Below are 24906 nucleotides of genomic sequence, written 5' to 3' on the forward strand. Positions count from 1 at the left end.
TAGATAATATCAAATGTATTAAGAAAAAACCTGGCATTGGTACAAACAATTTTAGTAGTATTCTTCTTCAGTTGTAAGTATGAGGTCTCAAATTTGATTGCTACAAATGCTGAGGTGTATACTTAATTATAAGAGTATTTCTATCTAAACGTCACTTCCCATCTAAGTTCATTTCACCAGTTAAGTTTTTAACTTTCTTAAAATTTTAATTGTGTGAAAGACAAAAAAAGACACATACTTTTTTTTTGTGAATATACAATATTATCTACACCAACAGGAAGAAATGGGAGCAGGCTAAGCTTCACAATGAGTTAGAAATAATATGGTTCAAATTCTGGTTTTGAACATAACATAATATTTCTATCCACACACACACTCACTCAAACCCTAATATTTTCTGAGAACATTGTTCATTTTCTCCACACAAACGCACGCAAATTTTTGAGGCGCATCAAAAAACAATTTTTGAACACTTGAAATTGCTAGTCCATATACGATTTTCGTTTTTCATATTATAATTCATTAGTTCAGATTTGTTGCCCTTCTTTTCTCGTTGTCTTAATTAATGCTTGCTTGAATATGATTGGCATACCAAAAGTTGTTGAATATGATTTGAAGGTGATTTCTATATATATATAGTAATTCTGGTTCTGAAAAACAATGTTAAGAGAATCAGAAAAACAACTCCGAATTGCAACTCTTGGATTTTTCTCAAGATCCATATGAAATTAAAGAAAGCGTGAGAATCGAGATTGAAGACAACCCAAAGATTCAATTTTGGATTGGTGGTGCAGAAATTTGAAGCTACAAGGTCTGTTTAACAAGGACGTCGATGTAGGAGGAGGAAAAGCATGTGTAGAGATAGAGGAGAGGGAAAGAAATTGGTGTTTGATACAATCATTATTTGATTGTCATATATATATTCATGTGAATATTTATATTTAATATGATCACTATCTGGTTGTCGAGATGATGATTGACTGAAACGGTGGTGTTCTTATGAAAAGTTAAAATATAAAATTTTAATTGAGGGTAGACTGAAATTGGGGTAAACTTAAATAGAAAGTGGTACGTAAATGGAAAAACTCGATCGTGTGTTTTAGACAAGGAAGGGCACCCCTTGTGTTCCACATTTTATGGGCCATTTAGAGATAGGGCATTGTACAGTAGGACTTTTGGTTCTGCGGAGAAAAGGCAGAGTTTTTGAGGTGGAGGGTTTAGTTCATGGAAAAGGGAATTCAAAAACATAACTTCAATGATGGAGGAGTGGATTCTATGGTTCGCGTTACGGATTTGAAGAACTCGCCCGGCCGGACATGAATGAGCTTCGTTCTCGTAGCAACAAAACCCTAGTTTTGCTCCAAGAAAACTATCTAGAGCTCATTCAAAAGAATTTAAGTAGTGCTCTCAAATTTGAGGTTATACTGATTAATAATATATTACGATGTGATGGTCACACTGAAATATATGCGCAAACTTTGAAATAAGATTTGTTGATTAATTTGCAGATTGTGATAAATGCTCCTCTTTGGTATTATTTGCTGCGTGTGCTCAGATCAAGGCTCCTAAGTCAAAGAACCAAAATGAAGTTTGTGTTTGCCAGGCCTTCAGACGTTACAAAAACCCTTCTCAAGTAAGATTTATATATAACCTATATAATATCATAATTTTATTAATTAATGTTTGAATGCTTAATTTATGTTCCTTTATCTCACAAATTTGCTTGGAAATTTACCAAAAAGATTTGTAGAACCGGAAGAACTCCCAGCTTAGTGTGGTGGCCTCAAAAGAGAGGAAGATGGTGATTTCACACCAGATGCTGAGGTACTATTACTTTAAACATCAAACATGACCTTCTCATAAATTCAATTTCAACTTTTAAATCGGAGAAACTTTTTAGTGTGATAGTTAAAACAGTCATTTGATGTTACTAATTCACGCATTATAATGTAATTGGACGACATGAATGACGTTTCAAACCTAGAGTATAATATTGATAAATATATAGCATGATCATGCTGGTGCCTTGTAGATAGTTCTGCTTATTTTGAAAGCTTAATTCGTGCTATTTCTTCCTTATAACTGGTCTCAAAACTAGGTCATGAAAAGTAAAAAATGGTTAACAGTTAATCAGTTGTTTGGTACGTACTTTAATTTCTGTAGAAAGCATAACATAACAGTGCAGAGGAATACAAGAGACTAGTTTGCAAAAGAGCAAAGACTCTACCTGACTACCATATTTAATGGTCACATTCACAAAACATCACCATATTTTGGAGAACAATGATCCTCAAATTTATTTAGCTCTTGAAATTTTTGAAATAAAAACATTCCACTAATCAAATAAAACGAATAACATCATCATGATGGTGTGCAATTCCACGATTATAAATGGATCAAAAAAAGAGTACAAAACTTCAACCACATAATCACATCCAACCATATGGAAAAATAACACTCGCAAGGCCAAAACCACAAACAAAAAAACACGCACAACACAACCTAGCAGTTTTGAACCCTTCAAGGCACTGCAACACGCACCATAGAAAAGACTACACCACCCTTTAATGATTTTGTACATTGTTGGCAAAAAGATTCTATTATGAGTCACCTCCAACAAACGTTGAACTTCCTCTTTAGATCATTTCCCAAAAGCTTAAACCACAAAACCACTCAAATATGAACAACTATTAATGGTCCTACTCCTAGATTCGAGATTGAGCAAGTCATAACCGCTACAAAAAGCTCTCATTGACTGAAGGGAGAGCGACTAGCTAGGAGTAAGAAGGCTTTCCCCAACCTGTTTTATTTACAAATGAGTCCGGTCTGGTTTCCTTTATTTTGAGCTGGATCGGGCCCGACCGTGCCCATGCATGGTTTCCTTCGGTTTTTTTTTTTTTTTTTTTTTTTGGTGAATTGGAAATTCTCATAACTAAGGCAAAAATGTCAAAAGCACATAATGAAGCCTACAACGAGACAAGCAACATAATAACAAACCAGGTAGTGCAAGGGGGTGAAAGGAAACTAGACGCTGCAAGCATAGCTAAAAACGTCATCCTTTACACCGCTAGTACAAATTTAAGGAATGCAAGGTAACCTATCATTGTTTAGGACATGAACAAGTGAAGATGGGGTCTATCGACCCAAGTAATGTCACACATATCCAAACATCTTCGCGACGCCAAGTGGTTTGCCGCCACATTGACTGATCTTGGTATCCAAGACCAACAACAATCTTGAAAGAATTCTCCAAATTTCTTGCTCTTTGCCAGATTATAAAAAAACCTCCCAACTGCCATTTGTTATCTTACCCCTAAGACAAGAGATTGATTCCAAGGAATCAGATTCAACAATAACAAAAAAATTCAATCCCAAGGCGATACCCATAGTTCCCTTTTTGTTGTAAGCAACGCATAGTTCCCCTTGTGTTGTAGTGTTTTCAATGAAAAGCACAACCAAAGTTCCAACAGTCATTTGAACAAAAAAAGGGAAAGGTTCCAACACTCTCAAGTCCAAAGCTCTTCAGCACGTGCTCCAAAAGACAATATCACCCCTCACATTTGAACCAAATCTCCATAAAATAGCGAGATTTTTCAATATGACCGGAATACGAGATGATACATTAAGTGCTATTATGCAAATGGTGGGTACAAAATTAATAATTTAAAAGTAAAATTTTCTACTATTTATATAAAAATAAGTGATGTATCATCCGTGTTTCAGACCTAATTAAAATTTTCTCTATAAAACATAAAATCATGAGCACATCGACCCGTATTGAGAACCGAACCAGTTGTATTTGAAAAACAAGTACCGGTCTGCCAGTGTTGGTAAAGACAGACCAAGTTTGAAACCAAGTCAAGCTCCATATATAAACTCAGATCCCAAACAGAAGATAGACAGAAACCCACCACCAAAAATGAAGCAAATCTTAGTTCAACTGAGTCAACTCGTTCTTCTTCTTCTGCTACTTGTTGCCTGCTCTGTTCCCGCAACAACAGCCAGAAACCAACGCCCAGGATTTCTCTTCACAAGAACAACAGGAAGATGCACTCCTCAGTAAGCAAACCTCTCTGGATTCCTATCTCTCTTTTCTCTTTCTTCAGTTGGGATCGATGTGTTGGGGATTAGATTGCAATTACTCTCCGTAGTTAACTAGATTTTCACTGTTTTTGTAGATTTTTTAATACATATTTGTCCTTGCAGTTTCATTTTGCTTTCGGTTTAGTCCAATCCTTGTTATTTGAAAAATAGTAAATAGGAGAATAGTAGCCTTGGTCTCTAAATTAGAAATTAATTAAAATTATTGCTGGAATTTGACAAAAACTAAGCACGTGTATGAACGATACATCTGTTTGGTTTAGATTTACTTTATCAAAAGATTTCACGTGCTTAGTTTTGAAGCAAATTTTTAAAGAGTTGGCGTGAAGGAACAATGTTTCACATTTTGTCAAATTTAGATACTAATTTTTTAGAAAAGTATTATTAGCACTTGAAAATTTTCATTATACACTACTTATAAGTCTATTTTTCTTTCATAATATAGAAAGTTTGGAGCGCAAAATGAAATTTTTGGAGTACTAATAATAATTTCCAATTTTTTAAAGTTCTCAATTTAGCGACCAAAGCTACAATTTAATTATAACTCAAGACGGATGATGCATTTTTTTTGTTTAAAAAATTCCAACTTGAAAGGAACCATGCCGAGTCCAACGGATTGGACGGACAGTTACAACTCAATGGATGAAAATGTAAGTAAAAAAAAACTATGAGAACAAAAGTGAAAATTCAAAAAAATTACTGGCCTATTAGTTCAATTTATCCCTCTGTTGAGTGGTGGTGAAGTTTCTGAGTTATAATCTGTTGTTTGCACAGGTACTGGGGGAGCAGGAGGGAGGCGTGGCCGAAGATGGTCCCACAGACATCGACGGTGTCCAAGGTGTTTGGATCAAGAGCGTACGAACGGTACAGATCCGATCTGACGTTGCTTGAAGCGACGGCGGTGAATGACGAGGAGAACGTGTACCCTAGGCTGCTGAAGCAGGCGAGTGCAGCACTGCTGAACTCTTATGCAAGAAAAGGGTATCCTTACACAGCTTGGGAGGTCAAGACTTTGTTGATCCAAGCTTTGGTGTCTAAGAAGGCAGCTGCCCTTCAAGCCCAGCACTTCTCTATTGCCAATGAGGCATGTCATTAGCATTAGCAAGCAACCCTTGTCATCCTCTTTGTTATTTGAGCGATGTTCTATTTTAGTCTAAATTAAGGGGATGAAACTTTGAATTCAAGTGTAGAGTTAGAGCATGCTGCCCTAACCAACTTGGTTACGTTATGTTTTTTGTTTGTATGGACCTTAGGTCCTTAATACTAGTAGAATACTTCATTCTTAATGGTGGGTTTGAAAGAATGTATTTTCTTCCGTCTTACGCTGCATAACCAGACCACAATTCTCTTTTCACTCTTCCTCATTGCCCTCAAAACTTTCCCAAACATTTGCTCTCCACCATTACAATGTGTCAAATCAAAATGTGAGAGCTGACTAACAAGTACCCAAGTATTATTCCTTAAGTAAAATCCAAAATTTTGATTGTGACTCCTCATAAGGTTGTTTTTCTTTTTAAATATCGAAAATTTGTAGTGCACAGTTAAATCTTCGGAGTGCTACAAATCATTATTGAGAAAATTGTAGAAATAGTCCTTCAATTTTAATCCAATTGAAGCAATGATCCCTCAACTAAAAATCCATGACCAGTGGTCTCTTAACTCATCAAAACGTGCAGCTATGGTCATTTTCGTCAACTCCGTTAGAACTTCAGTCAAATGAGTCACGTGTCACGTATGTGAGGCTAAATCAAGAGACAAATATGGAAAACGAAATGAGAAAAATTGTAGCAATGATCATTCCAACATGACTATTTTTATGGAATTTTGATGGAGCTACGAAAATTATTATAATTGTACGTTTTGATGAGTTAAGGGACCAATAGTCACATATTTTTAGTGGAGGGACCATTACTTCAATTTGGTTAAAGTTAAGAGATCATTTCTACAACAAAAAAGAAAGTAGTGGGCCACCCCAACAGTATTGGGCCTATATTTTAGTATTGGGCTTATTTATCTCCCAAATCCGCCGGGAAACAGAAACCCTAGGCCGTGTTTGGTTTGGGAAGTGTAACATCCACGTTCATCTCCTTCTTTGTTCGTCCCTATCTTCCTTCCCACGCAGGGACACCGTCTCTCTACTAATTCAGACACCCACATTGCAAAAAACCCAAAAGAAAAAAAATCAAAACGCCATTGGGTTTTTGTTTGTTATTCTCTGCTCGAAAATTGTTAACTCGCCTGCAATTTAATGGCGGGCAGAAAGCTAGTGCGAGATTTGCACCTCTACAGACGACCCCTATTTCTTCATCTGACCTCCCAACAGCAGGTTCGTTCCAAATTCTAATGGAAGAAGTTATGAATCAAAGACTGAAACTTTCGGTGCTTTTTGGGTTGATTTTGATGATTTTTTTTGTGGGTTGGGGATTTGATAGGTTTCGAGCGCGAGAGTTCGATTGATTTCGGCAAATGGGTATTTGGGGAATCGTCGATTCAGTGTTTTCAATGAGTTTTCGAAGCAATTCAAAGGCGAAGCTACTAAGTACCTCTCTCTCTCTCTCTCTCTAATTTGCCCGTGTAATATCTGCTGTTTTAATTGGTTTTTCTTGTTTAGTGTTGGCTCAAATTTGTTTTACTTCCAAAAAATTGTTATTCCTCTGTTTATAACCAACAAAAAATTGAACTTTGTATTTGAAGTTTGTTTCTTGAACTTAAAAACCAGTAAGAGCCAGATATTTGAAAGTGGAAGGTAATGCAGTCCTTCGGCTTAGTTTCGGCTCTTTTACTCAGAGAAGCTGTTATTCAAACCGCAATTGTTAACATTTACTTTTATCGAGTTCTCGTAAGAAATTTCTGGGACATCTGGCTCACCATCATTGCCCTGCTTGCAGGAATCCTCAATTTCAACAGTCAGTGAAGGAGCTGAAAGAGAAAGCGGAAGAGCTCAAAGGGGTTAAAGAAGATTTGAAAGTGAGGTAATTGTTTTATATAGTCACTTTATGCTATGATTTGTATTTGTAGTTCATAGGCTGAGACATACCCTTGTATGTCAAGGGCACTTCCAAGTGGAGGCTCTGAGATGGTGAAATGGCGAATGCAGAACGAAGCAGACAAGTGAGCAGCTATACAAGCAGGTGGATGGTGCGTGGACAGAGGCGGAAGCAACGGCAAAGAAGGTATCATTTCAAATATATTAAAATCTTTAGCGCTTCAATATCTAGTGTACTCGATGGTGCTGAATTTGTGCAAGATATCCACCCCCTCCCATTATGTTGTTTGTGGTGTATATCAAGTTTTTGTTGATTATTACTTTAAGAAACTTGCATTTGTTTTGACAAACATGTTGTCAACTTTTCATTGAATTTATGTTTGCAGGTTTCTGTCAATGTAAAGGAGAAGATCTCAGCTGCCACAGAGGAGGTCTGCTTGCTGCTATAATTTTCGTCTCTTGGATCTGTACTTGTACATGCTTTGATCTGCTGAACTTTATTGTTTTTCTACTTCTCTGTTGTTCTATGTAGGTCAAAGGAACTTTTGGAATTGGGAAAGAAGAGGCCTCAGGACCTTCTGGTACTAAATCTGAGCATGTTGCTGATGATGGAACGAAGGGCTCATCTGGGGAACATAATAATCAGCAATCTGGGGAATATAAAAACCCGCATTCAGGGTCTAGTAACACTGAACAAACATTTTTTGGAAAATTTAGGTCTAGTGTTTCTTCCTCGTATATTTCCTCTGCCTTCTCTCGAGTTAAGGAAGCAAAGATTACGGACTTGGCTAGAAAGGGATATGACATTGTAAGGGATGAGTTAAGTGGTACTACAACTAGGAGAAAGCACCTGGAGTTTGATCCTTCTTCCACCCCAAAAGTTGAAACTAGTTCAAGAACGGACATTGTTGCTGTACCCCGATCTCGCTGGAGTAAAAAGTGGGAGGCTTTCAGAATGAAGGTTTACTTTTTATCCGCTCGTTAAATATTACCACAAAGTAATATCTAGTTGCCTTTCCTCTATAAATTATTTGATTTTTTGTTTTTACTCTCTTACCTAGATGCAAGGTTATCCTATATTCAAGCGTCTTGATGAAATACGTAAACCAGTTACAAACAAAACCCAGGAGGTATGTTACAATTCAATTGTTGTCTCTGTTATGTTAAAATTCTAGTTTATACTTAATGTTTATGGACGTAGAACATTTCTGCTGTCTTTTGTTTTGCTTCTTTTTTTAATGTTACAACGTTGCAAAGGATGTTGTCATTTGTATAAAAATCTACTGAGTAAATTTCTGTTGTACTTATGTTTGACAGCCTTTTTATTTGTACTAAATCTCTTAGTGTTGCTGTATGTCTTTGTTGAAATTGGCAGATTGCTGAGGACATACGGGAACATTGGGATACAAGCGATAGCCCAATTGTTCACAAAATTCAGGAGTATGCTGCTAAACTTTCTTTACTTCTTGTTTGTTCATTATTGTTCATTATCCTTTTTTTCTTTTTTTCTTTTTTGTAACAGACTTTGCTTTGCCATTTATCCCCACAGAATGAGAGTTTTTCCCTAAAACAGTTACTTGTAAATATATGAGTGGTGGAGTCAATTGTAAAATATTTGAGTCCTGAATTGACCCTTCTTCCTTTGCCAGTTTAAACGAAACTATTTTTCAAGAAACAGACACTGCCGCATCAATCAAGGAGATACGTCGCAGAGATCCGTATGATCATATTTTTCGTTTGCCGCTGCTTCTTGTCATACTTATTTTGTATTTGGATGACTATTAATTTCTTTTTTCTAATTGTAAACTCTGGATGGTAGATCCTTCTCTTTACCAGACTTTTTGGCAGAAGTTCAGGATGCTGTTAAACCCGTGCTTAATGCTTACATCAAGGTTAGTGCTGGAACCGTGTTACCTATTCATCTCTTTTTCTCACTCCTCCCTCCTCGTCTCTCATCTTTGTTTTTCTTGTTCATGCTTTGCTGTCAACTTATCATCATTCCAAGATGCCTGAGTACCATTAGAGTTTCTCATCTTTTTGGAATAACAAGGGCATTTGATATGTAGGGGGATCTTGAGACATTGAAGAAGTATTGTGGTAGGGAGGTGATTGAGCGGTGTAAAGCCGAGCATGATGGTTTTAAAAGCCATGGCATCTTTTTCGATCACAAGGTAGACAGGGTGCCTCTTCCTAAAATATATTAGTGTTACCATGCTAATATTCTATACTGAAGAAATGCTAATTAAAAACACGTGCTTCTTTTTGTCTACTACTTTTGATCATGAAGTATCGATCTTTGAGTCTAAGACTACTTTGAGAATTTAGGTTAACGAACAGAGGCTTTTGTATGCTGCAGTGTAATTACCGGTATTTGGGTGACAAAGTCATTTGTAGCCTAAATTTTACTCATATACTGAGTGATGGAAACTTCTTCAGGGCTTGTGCTGTGTATGTGGCATGGATATACTAGTTGCCACGTAACTAATTCATGATTTTCTGGTGGTGCAGATTCTACATATTTCGGAGGCGGAAATAAAAGAGACCAAAATGATGGGACATTCTCCCATTATTATTGTAATGGTAGGCATTTTCGATTATGTTTTCTATGTTTGATTTGTTTAGCAGAAGTTGATAGTGACATCCATATTTGGTGAATTTAACAGTTCCAAACGCAGCAAGTGTACTGTGTACGAGATAGAAATGGTGATGTAACAGAAGGTGGCAAGGTAAAACACACACACACACACCCCTCTGCACGTTATATCAAATGTGTTATTCCCCGTTTGAACCACAATTCTCTACGAAAACATGTACGATACTTCATTATATTGCTAATCAGAGTTTTTATAAGTTTTGTCAAATCCTATTGATTCATCAGGACACAATCCACACGGTGTATTATGCATGGGCGATGCAACAGGTAGATTTAGAAGAACTGAGTGAAGGTGCTATTTATCCAATTTGGAAAGTTAGAGAGATGCAGCAGTTCGGAGTTCAAGCCCTCATTTAGTTCTCTGTATAAATCGCGAGTCTTGATGGATGTTGTAGCAGTTTTATTGCTCGAAATAGAAATGGTGTTTCGTTTTTCCCGCGTCCGAACTTGCCTGGGTTTTGTTATTCACTTCCAGGGAGTTTTGTAGTAGATAAATATAGTTGCGTAATTAAGCACAATTATATATTATCTGAAGGAAGTTGTTTCCCCTTTGTTTTTTTGGTGCCATCTTTTTATTCTACGCGACCTTGGAAATTCGAATATTTTCGCAAGTTGCAGAAAAGAAAGAAAAGTAGATGCATATATTGTAATACTGCACTTGCTTTATGTGATTGCAATTACCCAAGCTGAGAGAAGAGACAACAAAAAGGAACATGAAGGCATCCACATCAATCATGTAATGATATTTCATGTGAGGACATAATTATAAAACTTAGATGAGGCCTAGGTTGGTTTAAGAAATCCATCAAAGTTCACGACGCACTAGCACTAGAAAAATTAGAATAACGAGTTTGATATTTAATTGTTATGGTTGATTCAGTATGGTTTAGTTGAAAATTACCCTTTAAAGTAGAATAGGGAGTATTTTTGCTCATTACTCAAAATTCAAACTTATCTAACGGTGATAAATAGGATGTTGAACATATACCACACGAAATGATAGTGAGCAAAAATGCACTCAAGTAGAATATCTTCTTCTTTTTTTTTTATCGTAAAGAGGAGGGCGTAGCCCCGCAAGCAAACAAAAAAGCTTGGCAAGAACAACCCTAGGAAGGGCCCTGCCAATAATATCAGAAACTAGAAAATTAGTAGCAGCGGTAGGTGGAGGTGATAAGCTGATGCATTCTTTTCTCTATAAATATGAGTGACTTTGGCATCTCCAATTTCTTACGATAACTTTTTTGCGATCTTTAATGAGATTGTAGAGCGGGTGCTAAACCAAAATAGATTGTTGGATTAAAATAACAACACAAGAATCACATCTCCACATCCCTTATCCCGAGCTATAGAAAGGCCCATGTATATACACCAATTTCATGATGGTTCCTCTGCCTAGTTAGCAGCACATTCACTTATCTATTCCCCTTCGGGGTTACGAAGCAAACTCGAGCACTTATATGGCTAAATAAATCTTTAAAGTTGAATTTCATTGTATAAAAGAAAACTGAAAACAGAAAAACTCAACTTGATCGTATATTTACTTGGAATAATGAATTGATTATCCCAAAAACAATGAATCGGGAACTTATGAAAGTTTTTATTCCGTGCGTGCTAGCGCATGCTGTGAATGTATGCCATAAATATGTCCTTAAGGAAATCTAGAATGAATGCGGAAAATTATTGTCCAAATAGTTAGTAACGCATGCAATGTCAAGTAATTGTAGTTCTCATTCCTGATAAGTAAACGTGCCATAAATTGAAATTGTTTGCGATTCAACTCATAAAGTTCACTTATAAGTTTAGGCTAAGCTCATTCCAATCCTTGTAGAATGATCTTGGGTTTTAAGTAATTAAGCTTTTCAACGTCCAACATGGATAAGTTGAAGCGTCAAAACTGCTTTCCCCCCCCCCCCCCAAAGACTACCCATATACTTGGATTTTTACAAGGTTCTAAAAGACGTTAGGCGCTAGTCGGACGATGGGCTGGAGCTTAACTCCTAGGCGGTTAGGTGGGGTCTAGGCGGGCGCTTAGGTGGATTTGGCGGATTTAATTAAATCTATTATATTTTGTGTAAATAAGTGTCTGTTTATACTTAAAATATATATGATTTCATCATAAACTAAAAAATGGAATGCCATATATATTATGACCTATTGAAACATAATGAAAACATGGAGAACAAGTATATAATGTGTGTTCCCTTAAGTATTCAACAAGTCTCTTACAATTTATTGAAAAAATAAAATGCAAAATGAAAGTTATCTATTTTCTGTTTAAGTGAGTCACAACCTAGGCGGGTCTGGGCTGGCTAGACGGGCATTTCAGGAGGTCTAGGCGCCCTTTGTTAATTTTCAAATGTCTAGGTATTAATCGGAGCAATTGCTAACCGCGTAACGCCTAGGCGGAGCTTAGACGGTGCTAGGCGAGGATTTTTAGAACAATAGATTTTTCTTTCATGTCAAACGCGTAGAGTAAGAAGTAAGCTACCTTTAATTAGTCCAAATCCCATAGTATAAAACTGCACAAAAACGAATCCACAATCCAAAAGCTGAAAGAATCTCTCTAGCAGCTTATAAAAAAGCCATCATCCACTCACTCTTCGCAAACCCTAGTTATCCATGTCCTGCTTGAGATTGAGGCTTCCACCAGCCAGAAGGGCCTGGAAGAGCTTCACCTCCAAACTACAGAGAAAACTCCACAAGCCTAAAGGCATCGCGAAACCCGGAAAAAATCGTGTTAAGGCCATTACTGCTGCCGCTTCATCTTCTGCTTCTACTTTTGCTTTTTCTTCTGTTGGACTGAAACCCTACAAGTTTCTCCAGGTGCGTTTTAAACTCAAGGGGCGTCGCTACAAGCACCGCCAGCTTCTTCAGAACCGTGGTAGTGATGCGCATGTCTACGTTGACAAGCTTTTTAAAGAGCCTGCTGTGACTGAGCTGGTGAGGAGTTCTGAGCCTCCGGTAGCGAAGTGCAAGCAAGCTACAACTGCCGCCGCGGGTGCTGAAGGTGGGGCTGAGAGAGGATGTTCTGCGACGGCGGATGATATGTGGGAGTCATTGGGATTTGCTTCCCCAATGATGCATGGGATTGATGAAAGAGCTGAGGAGTTCATAGCCAAGTTTAGAAGGGAAATGGAGGTTCAGGAGAGGTTGGCACGTGATCATTTGTAGCATAAGCTTTTCTTGTTTAATTAGATTAAGAAATATATACATGATGTAAATTAAGTGTGATTAATTATTCTGAAAATAATTTGTTTCGCATGAATTTCTGTTATATTTATTGGCTTCAATGAGTAAAAAAAAAAAAAAAAAAAAAACACGAGTGGGTAGAAGAGGAAGAACAGGATGAAGCTTTTGCAGCTTTTCCACAAGCATGACTTGGATGGGGGAAGTTATTGGCCGTGCCGAGACAAATAAGGGATAGATTTCCATCTTGCTTGTGGAAGAGCAGAGTTTATATATGATTGTATGCAAGAATTTAATCGTGTGATGAAAAATATAGAAAGACATATTTATTTGTATGCAAGAATCTTAGTATTTGTATGAAGATGACATTTTATCGTAATGACGGAAAATAATTATGCCTATGCGTTATATGTGCAAGTTCAATTCCCACTGATTTTTCTCTCTTTGAACAACTAGCTATTAACCCGCTAAAACTATCGTTTGTCCCTAGAAAAAATGAACTTAATACTTTAAATTTTATTATAATATTCTATGGAAGATATAGAATGGTCACCATAAATTCCCATACAACCGATAGTCTATTCTAAATTAATCTAAACTAAGGAGATAAGATTTGAATTTTGGGTACCAATGATGGGAATTGGAACTTAATAATCTAGCCTACTTGACTGAACTCTAATCATTTTAAGTTTTTTTTTTTTTTTTTAAAGCCTGATCATTTGAAGTTGGAAACATGTAATTTTTCCAAGTTGATACATTAATGTGGAACTAACACAATAAATCAGTGCATTTTTTCTTTGAACAATTTATTAATGGCTTGTTTGGAGTTGGCGTGCATGTTTTTATCTTTCTGGTGTGCTGTAAGAATAAACATCTGTAAAAAAAAAAAAAAAGTATTTAGTAAACAATAACGATAAAAGTGCTTCTAGCCAAAAAAAAGAAAAAACAAGAAAGAAAAAAACAAGAGAGGTGTTAGAGATGGTATGCGATTGTCAATATCAAAGTTTCCATCAATTGGTACTGTTCACATGCCTCCGATAAGAAAATAACATGTCTTTTTTATTTTAGAGGAATGTGTATAACTGCTTCTGCTAAAAGAACACTTTTTTTTTTCATTTACTAAAGACAATCAAGGCTCCAATTTTCTTAAGAAGGTGATTTTAAAACAATTTGAACCACCCCAAACCAGCCTTAATTGATGAGCATCAGAACAAGAATAACAATATAATAGGTAAATTCTACATGACACTCGAGTATAAGGTAAACAACAATTTAAATGGGTACCCGCTTATCGGCATTCCGGCCCCGTTCAACCTCATGGCTCAACCACAGGGTAGCTCATGTAATAGCTTACAGTAATCACACTCGATAGGTCAGAAATTAAAGACGGAGGGTCAAACTCAGCTGTGTTGTGCCACAACTGAACAAATTCAAGAAATAGGCTTGCAGAACTGCGGTATAACAGCCACGCCAGTGCATCGCGTTGACAGCCTTGAAAGTGTTTTGAGGAAAGGGCTCCATCAGAATTACGTGCCATGTCTCAACTTAGTTGAGAAAGTCCTTCATTGGATCATCATGGTGGACTTTCTTCATCCTATAAGCCTCCATGTCCTCTGCAGTAACATCATCATTCCATTTAACATTGTATTTACGCTTCCTCTCATCTCTCTCTTCTCTCTTTCTTCCATCCTCCTGTTGAAGTCAAAATTGTATGAGATTTAGTTAACTAGTCAAACAACAAACACAATATACACGTCATTTTTCAACTCAAGAATTCAATTCGCATAAGTTGACAAACTCTCACCTTTTTAAGAGCTTCAGCAAGTAATTTCTCATCTAAAACCAAATCATCTGGTATATCAGTTCCCCAAGTAGCGGGTCTTTTCTCCTCCACTGGTGCAGGCATATCTGTTTCCAGGTTGGGAACACAACATGTCAATAAAACAACCAAATCAAAGGGCTAATGGAGAATGGTTTAAGCATGACATATTTACATAAAAGATTATATCTATCTAAAACAAAGAAGGGGGAAAAAGACGGTAGACTAACCACCATTGGCCTCTTTGCGAGCAATGTTAGCCTTCATAAGATCAGTTGCAGCCTCAGCAGCCTCAATTCCAGCAGTGCCTGTGCAATAGCTATTACGAGTAACCTGCTTACAACACCTGTAGCCCCATTGATGATCCTTCCACCACGAACCCCATACAGTGGTGTGATTATTGACATAGACATCTTCTTCATACTTGCTTCTGGGAAGTGCTATATCCTGTATTTGTGCAAAGTATAATCATCAGCTGTCTATATAATTGAGACTTTGACATGCTGATTAAGGCCTTATGTTCCATACCGAGGCAAATAAAAAGTTTTGAGTTCTGAAATAAAAAGACGAAGAGAAATGGTAGATGCAAATAGTTTACCTGGCCCTTTATGATTCTCCCAGCGCGATCATATTCAACTTCTCTTTCACTTTGTCCCAGTAGAAGCTCCCTAGGAAATTCTTCTTCATTAGCTGCATTGCCATACTTCTCCAGAACAGTGTCCTTTGTTTTTGACTTCAAATTATCCTTGATCACCTGATAATTCTTATACAGCAACTCAGCTTGGGATGGCGCCGCTTGCATGTGGATATCTTGTCCCTTCTCAAATGCTTCCCAAGCATGGATATTGAGCTCCTTGAACTCCCTGGCTTGACCACTATTTCTATATCGATTATCACCCCCGTAAAACTTCTCATTCGGATCAGCATCTGGAAGAGGATCTTCACGCATGGATCGGGTTTTGGGGTCATAATGTGCAGAGTTGACATCAAGGTTTAAGAGATATTTTGCAGTATCCTCACGAATACGCAAATTCCTGAAAACAAAAAGATCTCAGTAAGGACTCATATATAGAGACCAACGCACAAGTGAAAAAAACAAATTAAAAAAAAATAAAAAATGGGTATTGAGACAATAACGCCCCTTCAAGACAAGATGAAAATTAAAAAAAAAACGGTTTAAAACCCTTACCTGACAGTTCCTGTGCTTCCACCACCAGTTGTACGTACACGCTTCTCAACCTTTGCAAAGTCCATTTGTTTGCTTTCATCAACCTTGGCTTCATCTACCCTCAAATCATCCTCATCCTCATCCTCATCTTCATCCACATCACTAACCTTATCCTCACCATTTGGGTTATTATTTTTCTCCTCTAACTTCTTTAGTTGCTGTTCCTTTAAGAATTTCTTTCGAGCTTCATCTCTTGATTCATATCTTTCAACAACCAAAGCATAGCTCGTTGCATCATATCCATTCCAGCGGTCCCGTTTTCCATCATAGTCAAGCTCAAAAGTCTCTATCTTTTCATCAGGAGCAATGTGCGTGTTTGTCCACTTTGCTCCCACTTTCCTGGGCCTATCCATGCATGACTTTGAGTCGTGTGTACTGGCACCACAGCTGTAAGAATAGACATTCATTAATCTCTAGGCCTTGAGATATAATAAAAGGGGAAAGAAAGCCTTACTTTTGACAGGTAAGGGAAAGACCCAACACGACTTACCACAAAGTGCAATTAATCAAGTACATATGCATTGAAAATTTAAAATTGAATGACATTTATGAATTTCTAAGCCTGTCAAGATGGACCAAAAAGGTTCGGTAAGGGCCTTAAATCCATGAAGTTGTTTACAATTCGGTTTGCAAGAAACAGAGAGAGAGAGAGAGAGAGAGAGAGAGAGAGAGAGAGAGAGAGAGAGACTTACTTCTCACATGCACCCTTCCTATATTTATCAGCCTGGAATATCTTTGCACCTCTGTCATACCATGATGTTGTGTAATTTGGATCTGATTTCCATTTCCTTTGATGTTTCAAGCTCTGATTTGGGGAAAAAAATGTATCAATATTCAGAACTTATACCACAAGGGTGCGTTTATGAAAACTATTAACTTATTAGAAAGAAAACGAACAACTTACAGGCCTCTCGTGTTTGAGATACCAAGGCGCAGATGACATATATTGGGGAATATGAGGATTAATCTCCTTTCCATCCTCGTCCAGTTCAGCTGGCGCAAGCCCAGCTTTACGCGCTTCTTCCAATTCCATTTGCTTACGATGGTCTTCCCTAGATTTGAATGACCCTACAAGACCACCACATGAGATAAATCAATATACAGAGTAGCAAAGGAGAACCTGGAAAACTCTGAAATCTACCAGTTTTGCCAAAAACCAGACAGCACCATAGTAACTTAAACACTGGAAAAATCAACCTTCCACAAAAAAGGTATAAAATTTAGTAGCACAGCATTCATCTACCATGTAATTCCTACTTTCGAATATATATGTTTGTTTCACCAATTCATATATTCAACCGAATCGAATGTGATGACTGGTAAAACCCAATAAATTTCAACTTTTTACAGCGTAATTCCAACCCAGGTATCTATATACGAATCTAATTTGGACCAACCGAGCTCAAAACCCTAAATCGCCGATTGAAATTACGTAATGATACGATTCGTAAATCTTAAACCGATCAATTTCAACAAAAACAGCACCAAAGAATGTCACATTCAAACAATGGATTAAATTTGAAGTAAAAAAGTGTAAAATTGACGATAGATTGGGGACAAACAATGGAGAAGATGAACGAACCTGAAGCAGTCGCCATGTTCGCTGGTCTGGAAGCTCAAACGTCAAAAAAATTGATTCGAATTTGTACCGTCGAAGATGAAGAATCAAAACCCTAGCCCCAACCGGAAAAATTGAATTGAGAGGTCAGATTTTGGGGGAGGTGTTTGCGGTTATGTTCCTTCCCGCCAAAACGGCAACGTTTCACCTTCTTAGCAAACCATAAGGCAGCAGGGCTTTAGTTTTCCTGCTGATCTCGGCCCAAATTTACCCAAACAGGGTTTACAGATTGGGCCTTTCTTTTGGGCCCAAAGTCTAGGTACGAGGTTTCCTTCTATCCTAGATTTTGCTATAGAATTTTTTTGACAAACAGTATGATCATTTACGTTAAACTCATCTAAATTATGGAGAGTGAGATCTCGAGTGCAAGAGCAAATGCTTTAACCAATTGAGCTACAAGCAATTTAAAAAAAAAAAAAAAAAAACATTCAAATGATCTCATGGGGATATGTAGGGGAGTTAGTAAGAATAGTGTGCATATGTTCCTACACCCAATTTGATCCCCACTTCTTGTATATTAGAGTAGTTTAGAGAGCGTTCGATAAACATTTAGCTTTTAGTTTTCACTTGTTTTTGAAAATTAAAAACATGTTTAATTTCATATTACAATTTTCAGCTTGTATGTCACAAAACATACATCGCACTCCGGTCTCGAAATCTGAAAGATGAGACCCTTCAACTCACCCAAAGTCGCTTGACTCTTGTTGCAGGACGTGACTCAGACAAATCGCTGGGACCTTCGAATCAGCCTCTTGTTGCATTCTACCAAGCTATCTTAACTCCGAAAAATTGACCGAAAATGGTACAAACACTTCGTCCCATCGCCATCTTAAATTTGCAATTTTACCCCCAAGAAAACTTTCGTTTTCCAAGTCGCACATAATATAAAAAAGTGAAAACCGAGAACACACTAAAAATAAGGGCCCGTTCGGTAATATTTCGTAAAATGATTTTTGAAGAACTGTTTTGTGAAACGAAAACAAATATGATTTTGCATTTTTATGATTTGAAAATGAGTTTGGTCGTTTAATATGAGAATGATTATTGAGAATGATCAAACATTGAAAACGCGCGAGTCTGGTATCAATATGTAACATGTTCAAAAAATTAGTATAAGTTCATGTTTGGTAGTAATGGTAGTGGAGATGGTGGTGGTGGGTAGAGATGGTGTTGATAGCAATGATGGTTGGAGTGTTGGTAGTACTGAGGGTAATGGGTGGAGATAGTGGAGGTGGTGTAGTGGCAACAGTGCGATGGTGGAGGTGGTGATGACCATGGTGACAGGGGTGATGAGGTGGATAATATGGTGGTGGTGGTGGTAGCAGTAGTGGCGGCGGAGGTGCAGGTGGTGATGGTCATGGTGACATGGCGGCAATGATTTGGGTTGTAGCGATGGTGAGACATTAGTGGTGGACATGGTGGTGAGAGTGATGACAATAGAGGATATGGCAGTGGTTGCAATGGTGGTGGTGTCAAAGATGTTGGCTGTGGTGGTGGATGGTGAGACAGTGGAGAATGTTGTGGTAGTGGTGGAGCGATGAGGTAGTGATGGCATATATGATTTTATTGTTTATTAAGACCTATGTGCGGTGGAGGTGTGTGATTGAAGAAACAACAGAGATAAATCAAGCTTTATTGGTTAAAGTTGGATGGAGAATTCATGTTAAGGATACATGTCTTTGTGCAAAAATGTACGAGGCAAAATACTTGTAAGGGAGTTCTATTTTGAATACTAAACTACATGAGGTTTGACTGATCCTACACTTACAAATAATTTTGTATGAAACTGATTTGTTACGCAAAAGTATGAAATAGAGAATTAAGACAGGTGATGGTGTAAGTTTTGAAAACACCCTTTGGTGTTTAGTGCTCATTTGATTAATTATATTGATGCCAATAACTTTCCTAAGGAGGATTTCTTAAAACTTAAGGGGGCGTTTGTTTGCCCTCACTAAGTTGGACTGGACTGGACTGGACTAGCTATTAGTCCAAGACTGTGTTTGTTCCATGCTGGGACTAACATCAATGAGACTAAAGGGGACTAGCATGGACAAAACCCTTCACTAAGAGGTCTTAGCGAGACCCCCCAATAACCATGGGACTAGCTAAGACTATCCTCTCTTTCTCGTCCTCGTCATGCTCAACGATCACTCCCGACAAACTCCTCGTCATCTCCGATCACCTAGATCAATCATTAACTTTCTAACTCTCTTTCAGATCCATTTCACAACCAACTTTCATATAAAATATACCAAATTGAAGCTGGGAGTGACAAGATTACGATTTTACCTGAATCGAAGCCAAAATGTGGTCGAATGTGGCCAGAAAATGGCCTGGAAGTCTCGGCCTGTTTGGGCTTCTTCAAATCCATGACAGATTCGAGCATTCAAAGCTAAGATCTCGGTCTAGGAATGGTGATGAATTTTTTGGCGGTGCTAACTTCATCCAATTTAACGAGGGTTGGCCGAAAAACACATCAGGAAACCTGCAACTCGTCGGGAAAATTGGAGCCGTGAGGTTCCATTCGAACAACGCACAACTAGAGAGGGAGGGAGGACAGAGAAATAGAGACTGGAATCAATAAAGAGTTTGACCAGGAATGAGAAAGATACATGAATTGAGAGGTCTAAGAGGAAAAAAAGAGGGAGAGGGTGGGACGATGAGAGAAGAGGAAAAGAGTGGGACAGAAATGGTAGGAAAAGATGAAGAAAAAGATAAGATCATAATAAAATATTAATAATTTATATATTAAATAATATAATATTAGAATTTGTTATTATCCAGCTTCTTAGTCCAATACTGCACCAAACGCTTCACTAAGTTAGTCAAGTTTAGTCTAGTCTAAGCCAGTCCAGCTTAGTCCTTGAAGCTAATCCAGTCCGAGATAGTCCGGCGCAACAAACGCCCCCTAAGAGGACTAACAACTGGGCTTTCATTTTCTCACAGCTAGTCCAAGTAATTTTTTTTTTTTTTTTTTTTTTTTTTGTTTTGGTTTTTGTTTTTGTATGTGTGTGTGTGTGTTAAATCCAACTGAATTAAAGAGAGGTCACTTAGTACTACAGTTTAGTGATATTTCTTTTTACTTGTACATGAGAAGTTTCAGGTTCGGTTCTCGCCAAAGGCGAATTTGAACCATATTATAGTTAATCATTGTGAGACTAAGCTCACCCATCTCCTTTAGTGTACATAACATCATTTGTTTGAAATAAAAAAGTGAATTAGATAGAGAATAGGAAATTTGTTTACGGGTTTTAAGTTTCGTCATATGTCAATGAATATTTTATTTTGAGTGGTACCACGCCCACCCTATTGTCTTATTTTCCCATCCCATTTTATTTTTTCACCCACCAAAACTGTTAAAAGAAGAAAACACTCTTTTGTCACCCACCATCATTCCTAAAATACCCTAATGTGATTTCAACCCTCGACACCCCTACTCCGCTGGAGTGCCGCACCAACTCCCAACACCCAACCCAGGTCCCCCAACCGTCGGAATGCCACCATGACAGCAAAATTGCCTCACCACCCATCTTCTTGTTCCTTGCATAGTCTAGATATTATACTTTTTCCTATGAATTTCAAGTATTGCAGATTGCAATGGAATTCAATGGGTGGGTTATGTATTTAAAGTTTTAGAAAGAAGGGAAATGAGAGAGAAGGGAGGTGAGGTTTAGGTTGAGATTAGAACCAAAGAAAGGGTTGGAAGGACAGAGAGTTTAAAGCCATGGATGTTATGAAGCAATGATGGTGATATATGATCGGTTGGTTCGTATTTGATTAGATCCTTGGAATTAGGATTTTGGAGAAAGAAAAAATGGAAGTAGAAATACTTGTTTACAAGAGATGGGATTTCGTTCCAGAAATGCACAATAATTAAATTGAAAGAGATAAGAATTTTTTTTTCTATTATAGAGATGGTGACCGGGCATAAGGAAATGGGCAATCCGGCAATGTGTAGTGAGCATAAGGAAATTGGCAATCTGCATCACATTTTTGTTTTGGTCCTTATATGTCATCTTACAAGAGGGTAAAATTGACATTAAAATTTATATTAAAATGTGGATGGAAAAATAAGATAATGGGGTGGGTTTATCAGCACTCTTTATTTTTATAGGTCAATAATACTTGCTAAAAGTTAATGTTTCGTTTGCCTCTTCCTTTGAATAAGAGCTCGTTTGGATATGATTTTAAAATGACTGAAAACATTTTTAGTAAAAATGTATTTAGAACCAATCCTTAGTAAAAATGCAAGTAAATCCTGAAAAAAAAAAAAAAAAAAAATCTTAAAGTGCTTCCTAGAAGAAGTATAAAATTGGTGCTGCTTGCAGAAAGCACTTTAAGTGATTTTGGAACCCAAAAACATTTTCTCTAAAAGTGTTTTTAGTTATTTTAAAAGCACATCCAAACGAATCCTAAAATGTTGAACTATATATTTAATCCTAATATCGAAATACAATTATACCTCAAGTGAAATACACAAAAAATAAAAATAAAAAATAAAAACCAATAACAACAAAGCTTTAGCATGTGACTTTGTTTGCCCAAAATTTAGGTCCTGATGTTTCCATCCATCATATTCCTCATTTTATCATCAAATTAAATTGACTTATTGGATCAAAACCTCCTATAAATTCGACAACTAAGGACGAGATCATCCTAAAATTTTATGTTCAAAACTCAGGACACATATTGGGTGGCCATTGTGTGTTCTCCCTTAATACGGTCCCCTTAACCAAGCTTGAGCATTTCAAAGCTCAGTTGTGTTAGATCATCTCCAATTGAATGAGGGCTAGATGGCTCATTTTAACCATCTGATCCTCCAAGAAACTAATATTTTAATGAACAGTGCATGGCCATATTGTGACATCCCACATTGCCCAGGAGAGTGATCCTTATATGTATATTTCCATCTCTACCTAGCACGAGGCCTTTTGGGAGCTCACTAGCTTCGGGTTCCGTTGGAATTCCGAAGTTAAGCGAGTAGCGCACGAGAGCACTCCCATGATGGGTGACCCGTTGGAAAGTTCTCGTGTGAGTTCCCAGAAATAAAACCGTGAGGGTGTGCTGGGGGCCCAAAGCAGATAATATCGTGCTACGGTGGAGTCGGGCTCGGGAAGTGGTTCTGCCCCGGCCGGGATGTAACAATTTGGTATTAGAGCCTAACCCTGGTCGTGGTGTGCCGACGAGGACGTCGGGCCCTTAAGAGGGGTGGATTGTGACATCTCACATCACCCAGGGGAATGATCCTTATATGTATATTTCTATCTCTACCTAGCACGAGGCCTTTTGGGAGCTCATTGGCTTCGGGTTCCGTTGGAACTTCGAAGTTAAGCGAGTAGCGCACGAGAGCACTCCCATGATGGGTGACCCACTGGGAAGTTCTCGTGTGAGTTCCTAGAAACAAAACCGTGAAGGTGTGTTGGGAGCTCAAAGCGGACAATATCGTGCTTCGGTGGAGTCAGGCTCGGGAAGTAGTCTTGCCCGGGCTGGGATGTGACACATATTTTTTACAGTCTCCAACCAAGGGTTAGGCCAAACGTAGCATTGTCACAAAAAACCATATCCAATCGAGGGCCAAACATAATTTATTATTTTAATTGAATTATTATGATTACTTAAATTAAATTACCTCAATAATTTTATGTTATGGATTGTTAATAATTTTCATGTTGTTAAATGTTTTTAAAAATGTTGTTTAAGTTTCACATTGTCAAATTTTTTTTATGTTGTTTAATGTTACTTAATGTTGTTTAATATTGTTTAATGTTGTTTAATGTTATTTAATGTAAAAAAAAAAAATCAAATATGACGTTAGCAAGTGGCCCCGCCCGGTTGGCCCTTTGGCCATTTTTTTGTCCAATTGGGCCCATGAGCCCTTTGGTTTAGCCTTCGGTTGAAGATGGTTTTCAAATTATTTTCGGTCCTTTGGACTCATCGGTTGGAAATGGTTTTAGATGACTAGTATTAGAGTCAGTATACTTTTCAAGTGGAATAGAAATGTTCAAAGTTAGTAGTAGTTCATGACTTGAGAGGGTGGCAAACTTGCATACAAATCCTTTGGGGATTATTTGGGATTAATATTTTGTCCAGAGAAAAAAAAAAGAGAGAGAAAATTCTGGATTAAATAGGAGTGTGATATTCACACATCCTATTTTACTTCTCACACACCTCTTGATAATTTCTGTCCATTGATCTTCTTTAGTTCATCCGATCCGACGATTGAAAATTAAAAGGATGTATAAGAAGTGAAATGAGATGTGTGGATATCACAACCCATTAAATATTGCTCTATGCTCATGTTAGACTTGACTATTATATGCACAAAAAACTGTTTTTTTCTCGTCTACGCAAAGCGCACGTGTTCGCCGGATATTTGTTTTTTTCTGTTCCTAGTTCATGCACGCCTGCAAAGGAAGGATAATACAACAGGTAAGGCAATAACTCTAAATTTCATGTGAAAATATACTATTTGGTAATCATGTTCTTAAGTGAAGCCCAGCGAAAATTTTAATTATGATTGGAACATAGGTGGTACATCACGTATTTTTATATAAGTGATAGAAAATTTTATGTTTTATGTTATTAACTTTTTAACACATATATCTTGTCATTTGTATAATGACACGTGATATATTACATCGTGTTCCAATCACAATAAAAACCCTGTTCATATTCAGAGAGAGGGAGAGAGTCATATATGATTTTTATAACATGAAAAGATACATTTGGCCTAATTAATTCATGGGAATACTTTTGCTCAACTTTAAAGTGGACAGATTTTTCTAAGCATTAGATATTCAAGTTGAGATTTTACACGTCATCATACAAGTTGGTTTGCAGATAAACTCCAAATTTCATGTAAAAATTTACTTTTTGGTAAGGACAATATTAGAGAGACTCAATTTGTAAACTAAATTTTGAAAACTAAAGAAAATGAAAGTTGATTGGTTTATTGCTTAAGCGTTGATAAACGTGCTCATTTCTATTGGTGACACATCATTTAATTTGCAAATTTAGTTTTCCTAACATTACTCTGTTGATAATCATGCTCTTAAGCGGAACTGATGATTGGTTTATTGCTTAAGCGTTGATAAATGTGCTCATTTCTCTTAGTGACACATCATTTAATTTGCAAATTTAATCTCCCCAGCATTACTCTTTTGATAAATAATCATGCTCTTAAGCAGAGCTGATGATTGGTTTATTGCTGAAGCTGATGATTGGTTTATTGCTTAAGCGTTGATAAACGTGCTCATTTCTATTGGTGACACATCATTTAATTTGCAAATTTAGTCTCGCTAACATTATTCTTTTG

The 24906-nt window shown here is 37.3% G+C and overlaps 4 protein-coding genes across 4 annotated transcripts; 3 read left to right on the forward strand and 1 right to left on the reverse strand.

Annotated features, from left to right (window-relative positions):
* The first annotated feature begins 3787 nt into the window (after positions 1-3787).
* On the forward strand, positions 3788-5404 carry LOC137730126 (uncharacterized). Its single transcript, XM_068469189.2, has 2 exons — positions 3788-4059; positions 4876-5404. The coding sequence occupies exons 1-2, from the start codon at positions 3920-3922 to the stop codon at positions 5195-5197; spliced, it is 462 nt and encodes a 153-aa protein (XP_068325290.2). The 5' UTR covers positions 3788-3919; the 3' UTR covers positions 5198-5404.
* Positions 5405-6120: 716 nt separating this feature from the next.
* Positions 6121-10291, forward strand: LOC137729268 (mitochondrial import inner membrane translocase subunit TIM44-2). The gene is made up of 14 exons (XM_068468140.2): positions 6121-6427; positions 6534-6640; positions 6990-7073; positions 7199-7274; positions 7474-7518; positions 7620-8048; positions 8149-8217; positions 8463-8527; positions 8737-8805; positions 8907-8979; positions 9154-9258; positions 9596-9667; positions 9751-9813; positions 9966-10291. Exons 1-14 carry the CDS (start codon positions 6350-6352, stop codon positions 10095-10097), a joined length of 1467 nt encoding a protein of 488 aa, XP_068324241.2. The 5' UTR covers positions 6121-6349; the 3' UTR covers positions 10098-10291.
* A 1975-nt stretch (positions 10292-12266) lies between these two features.
* On the forward strand, positions 12267-13005 carry LOC137727478 (uncharacterized). Its single transcript, XM_068466333.2, has one exon. It carries the CDS (start codon positions 12360-12362, stop codon positions 12909-12911), a length of 552 nt encoding a protein of 183 aa, XP_068322434.2. The 5' UTR covers positions 12267-12359; the 3' UTR covers positions 12912-13005.
* A 1062-nt stretch (positions 13006-14067) lies between these two features.
* LOC137729113 (pre-mRNA-splicing factor SLU7-A) lies at positions 14068-17743 on the reverse strand. The gene is made up of 8 exons (XM_068467943.2): positions 17556-17743; positions 16878-17041; positions 16666-16778; positions 15935-16360; positions 15344-15779; positions 14976-15192; positions 14731-14834; positions 14068-14618 (listed from the first exon to the last, which is right to left on the reverse strand). Exons 1-8 carry the CDS (start codon positions 17569-17571, stop codon positions 14472-14474), a joined length of 1623 nt encoding a protein of 540 aa, XP_068324044.2. The 5' UTR covers positions 17572-17743; the 3' UTR covers positions 14068-14471.
* Positions 17744-24906: the final 7163 nt, after the last annotated feature.

This window comes from Pyrus communis, chromosome 10, assembly GCF_041283825.1.
Source record: "Pyrus communis isolate YQ-2024b chromosome 10, ASM4128382v1, whole genome shotgun sequence".
In the NCBI taxonomy this organism is placed as follows: Eukaryota; Viridiplantae; Streptophyta; class Magnoliopsida; order Rosales; family Rosaceae; genus Pyrus; species Pyrus communis.

Coding starts and splice junctions, on each gene's coding strand:
- LOC137727478 (XM_068466333.2), top strand. CDS start 12,360: ATGTCCTGCTTGAGATTGAGGCTTCCACCAGCCAGAAGGGCCTGGAAG.
- LOC137729268 (XM_068468140.2), top strand. CDS start 6,350: ATGGCGGGCAGAAAGCTAGTGCGAGATTTGCACCTCTACAGACGACCC. Junction 6,641..6,989: donor TTCAAAGGCGAAGCTACTAA/GTACCTCTCTCT, acceptor CCCTGCTTGCAG/GAATCCTCAATTTCAACAGT. Junction 7,519..7,619: donor TCTCAGCTGCCACAGAGGAG/GTCTGCTTGCTG, acceptor TGTTCTATGTAG/GTCAAAGGAACTTTTGGAAT.
- LOC137729113 (XM_068467943.2), bottom strand. Junction 15,780..15,934: donor GGAAGCACAGGAACTGTCAG/GTAAGGGTTTTA, acceptor TTTTGTTTTCAG/GAATTTGCGTATTCGTGAGG. Junction 14,619..14,730: donor TTGCTGAAGCTCTTAAAAAG/GTGAGAGTTTGT, acceptor TGACTTCAACAG/GAGGATGGAAGAAAGAGAGA.
- LOC137730126 (XM_068469189.2), top strand. CDS start 3,920: ATGAAGCAAATCTTAGTTCAACTGAGTCAACTCGTTCTTCTTCTTCTG. Junction 4,060..4,875: donor ACAGGAAGATGCACTCCTCA/GTAAGCAAACCT, acceptor TTGTTTGCACAG/GTACTGGGGGAGCAGGAGGG.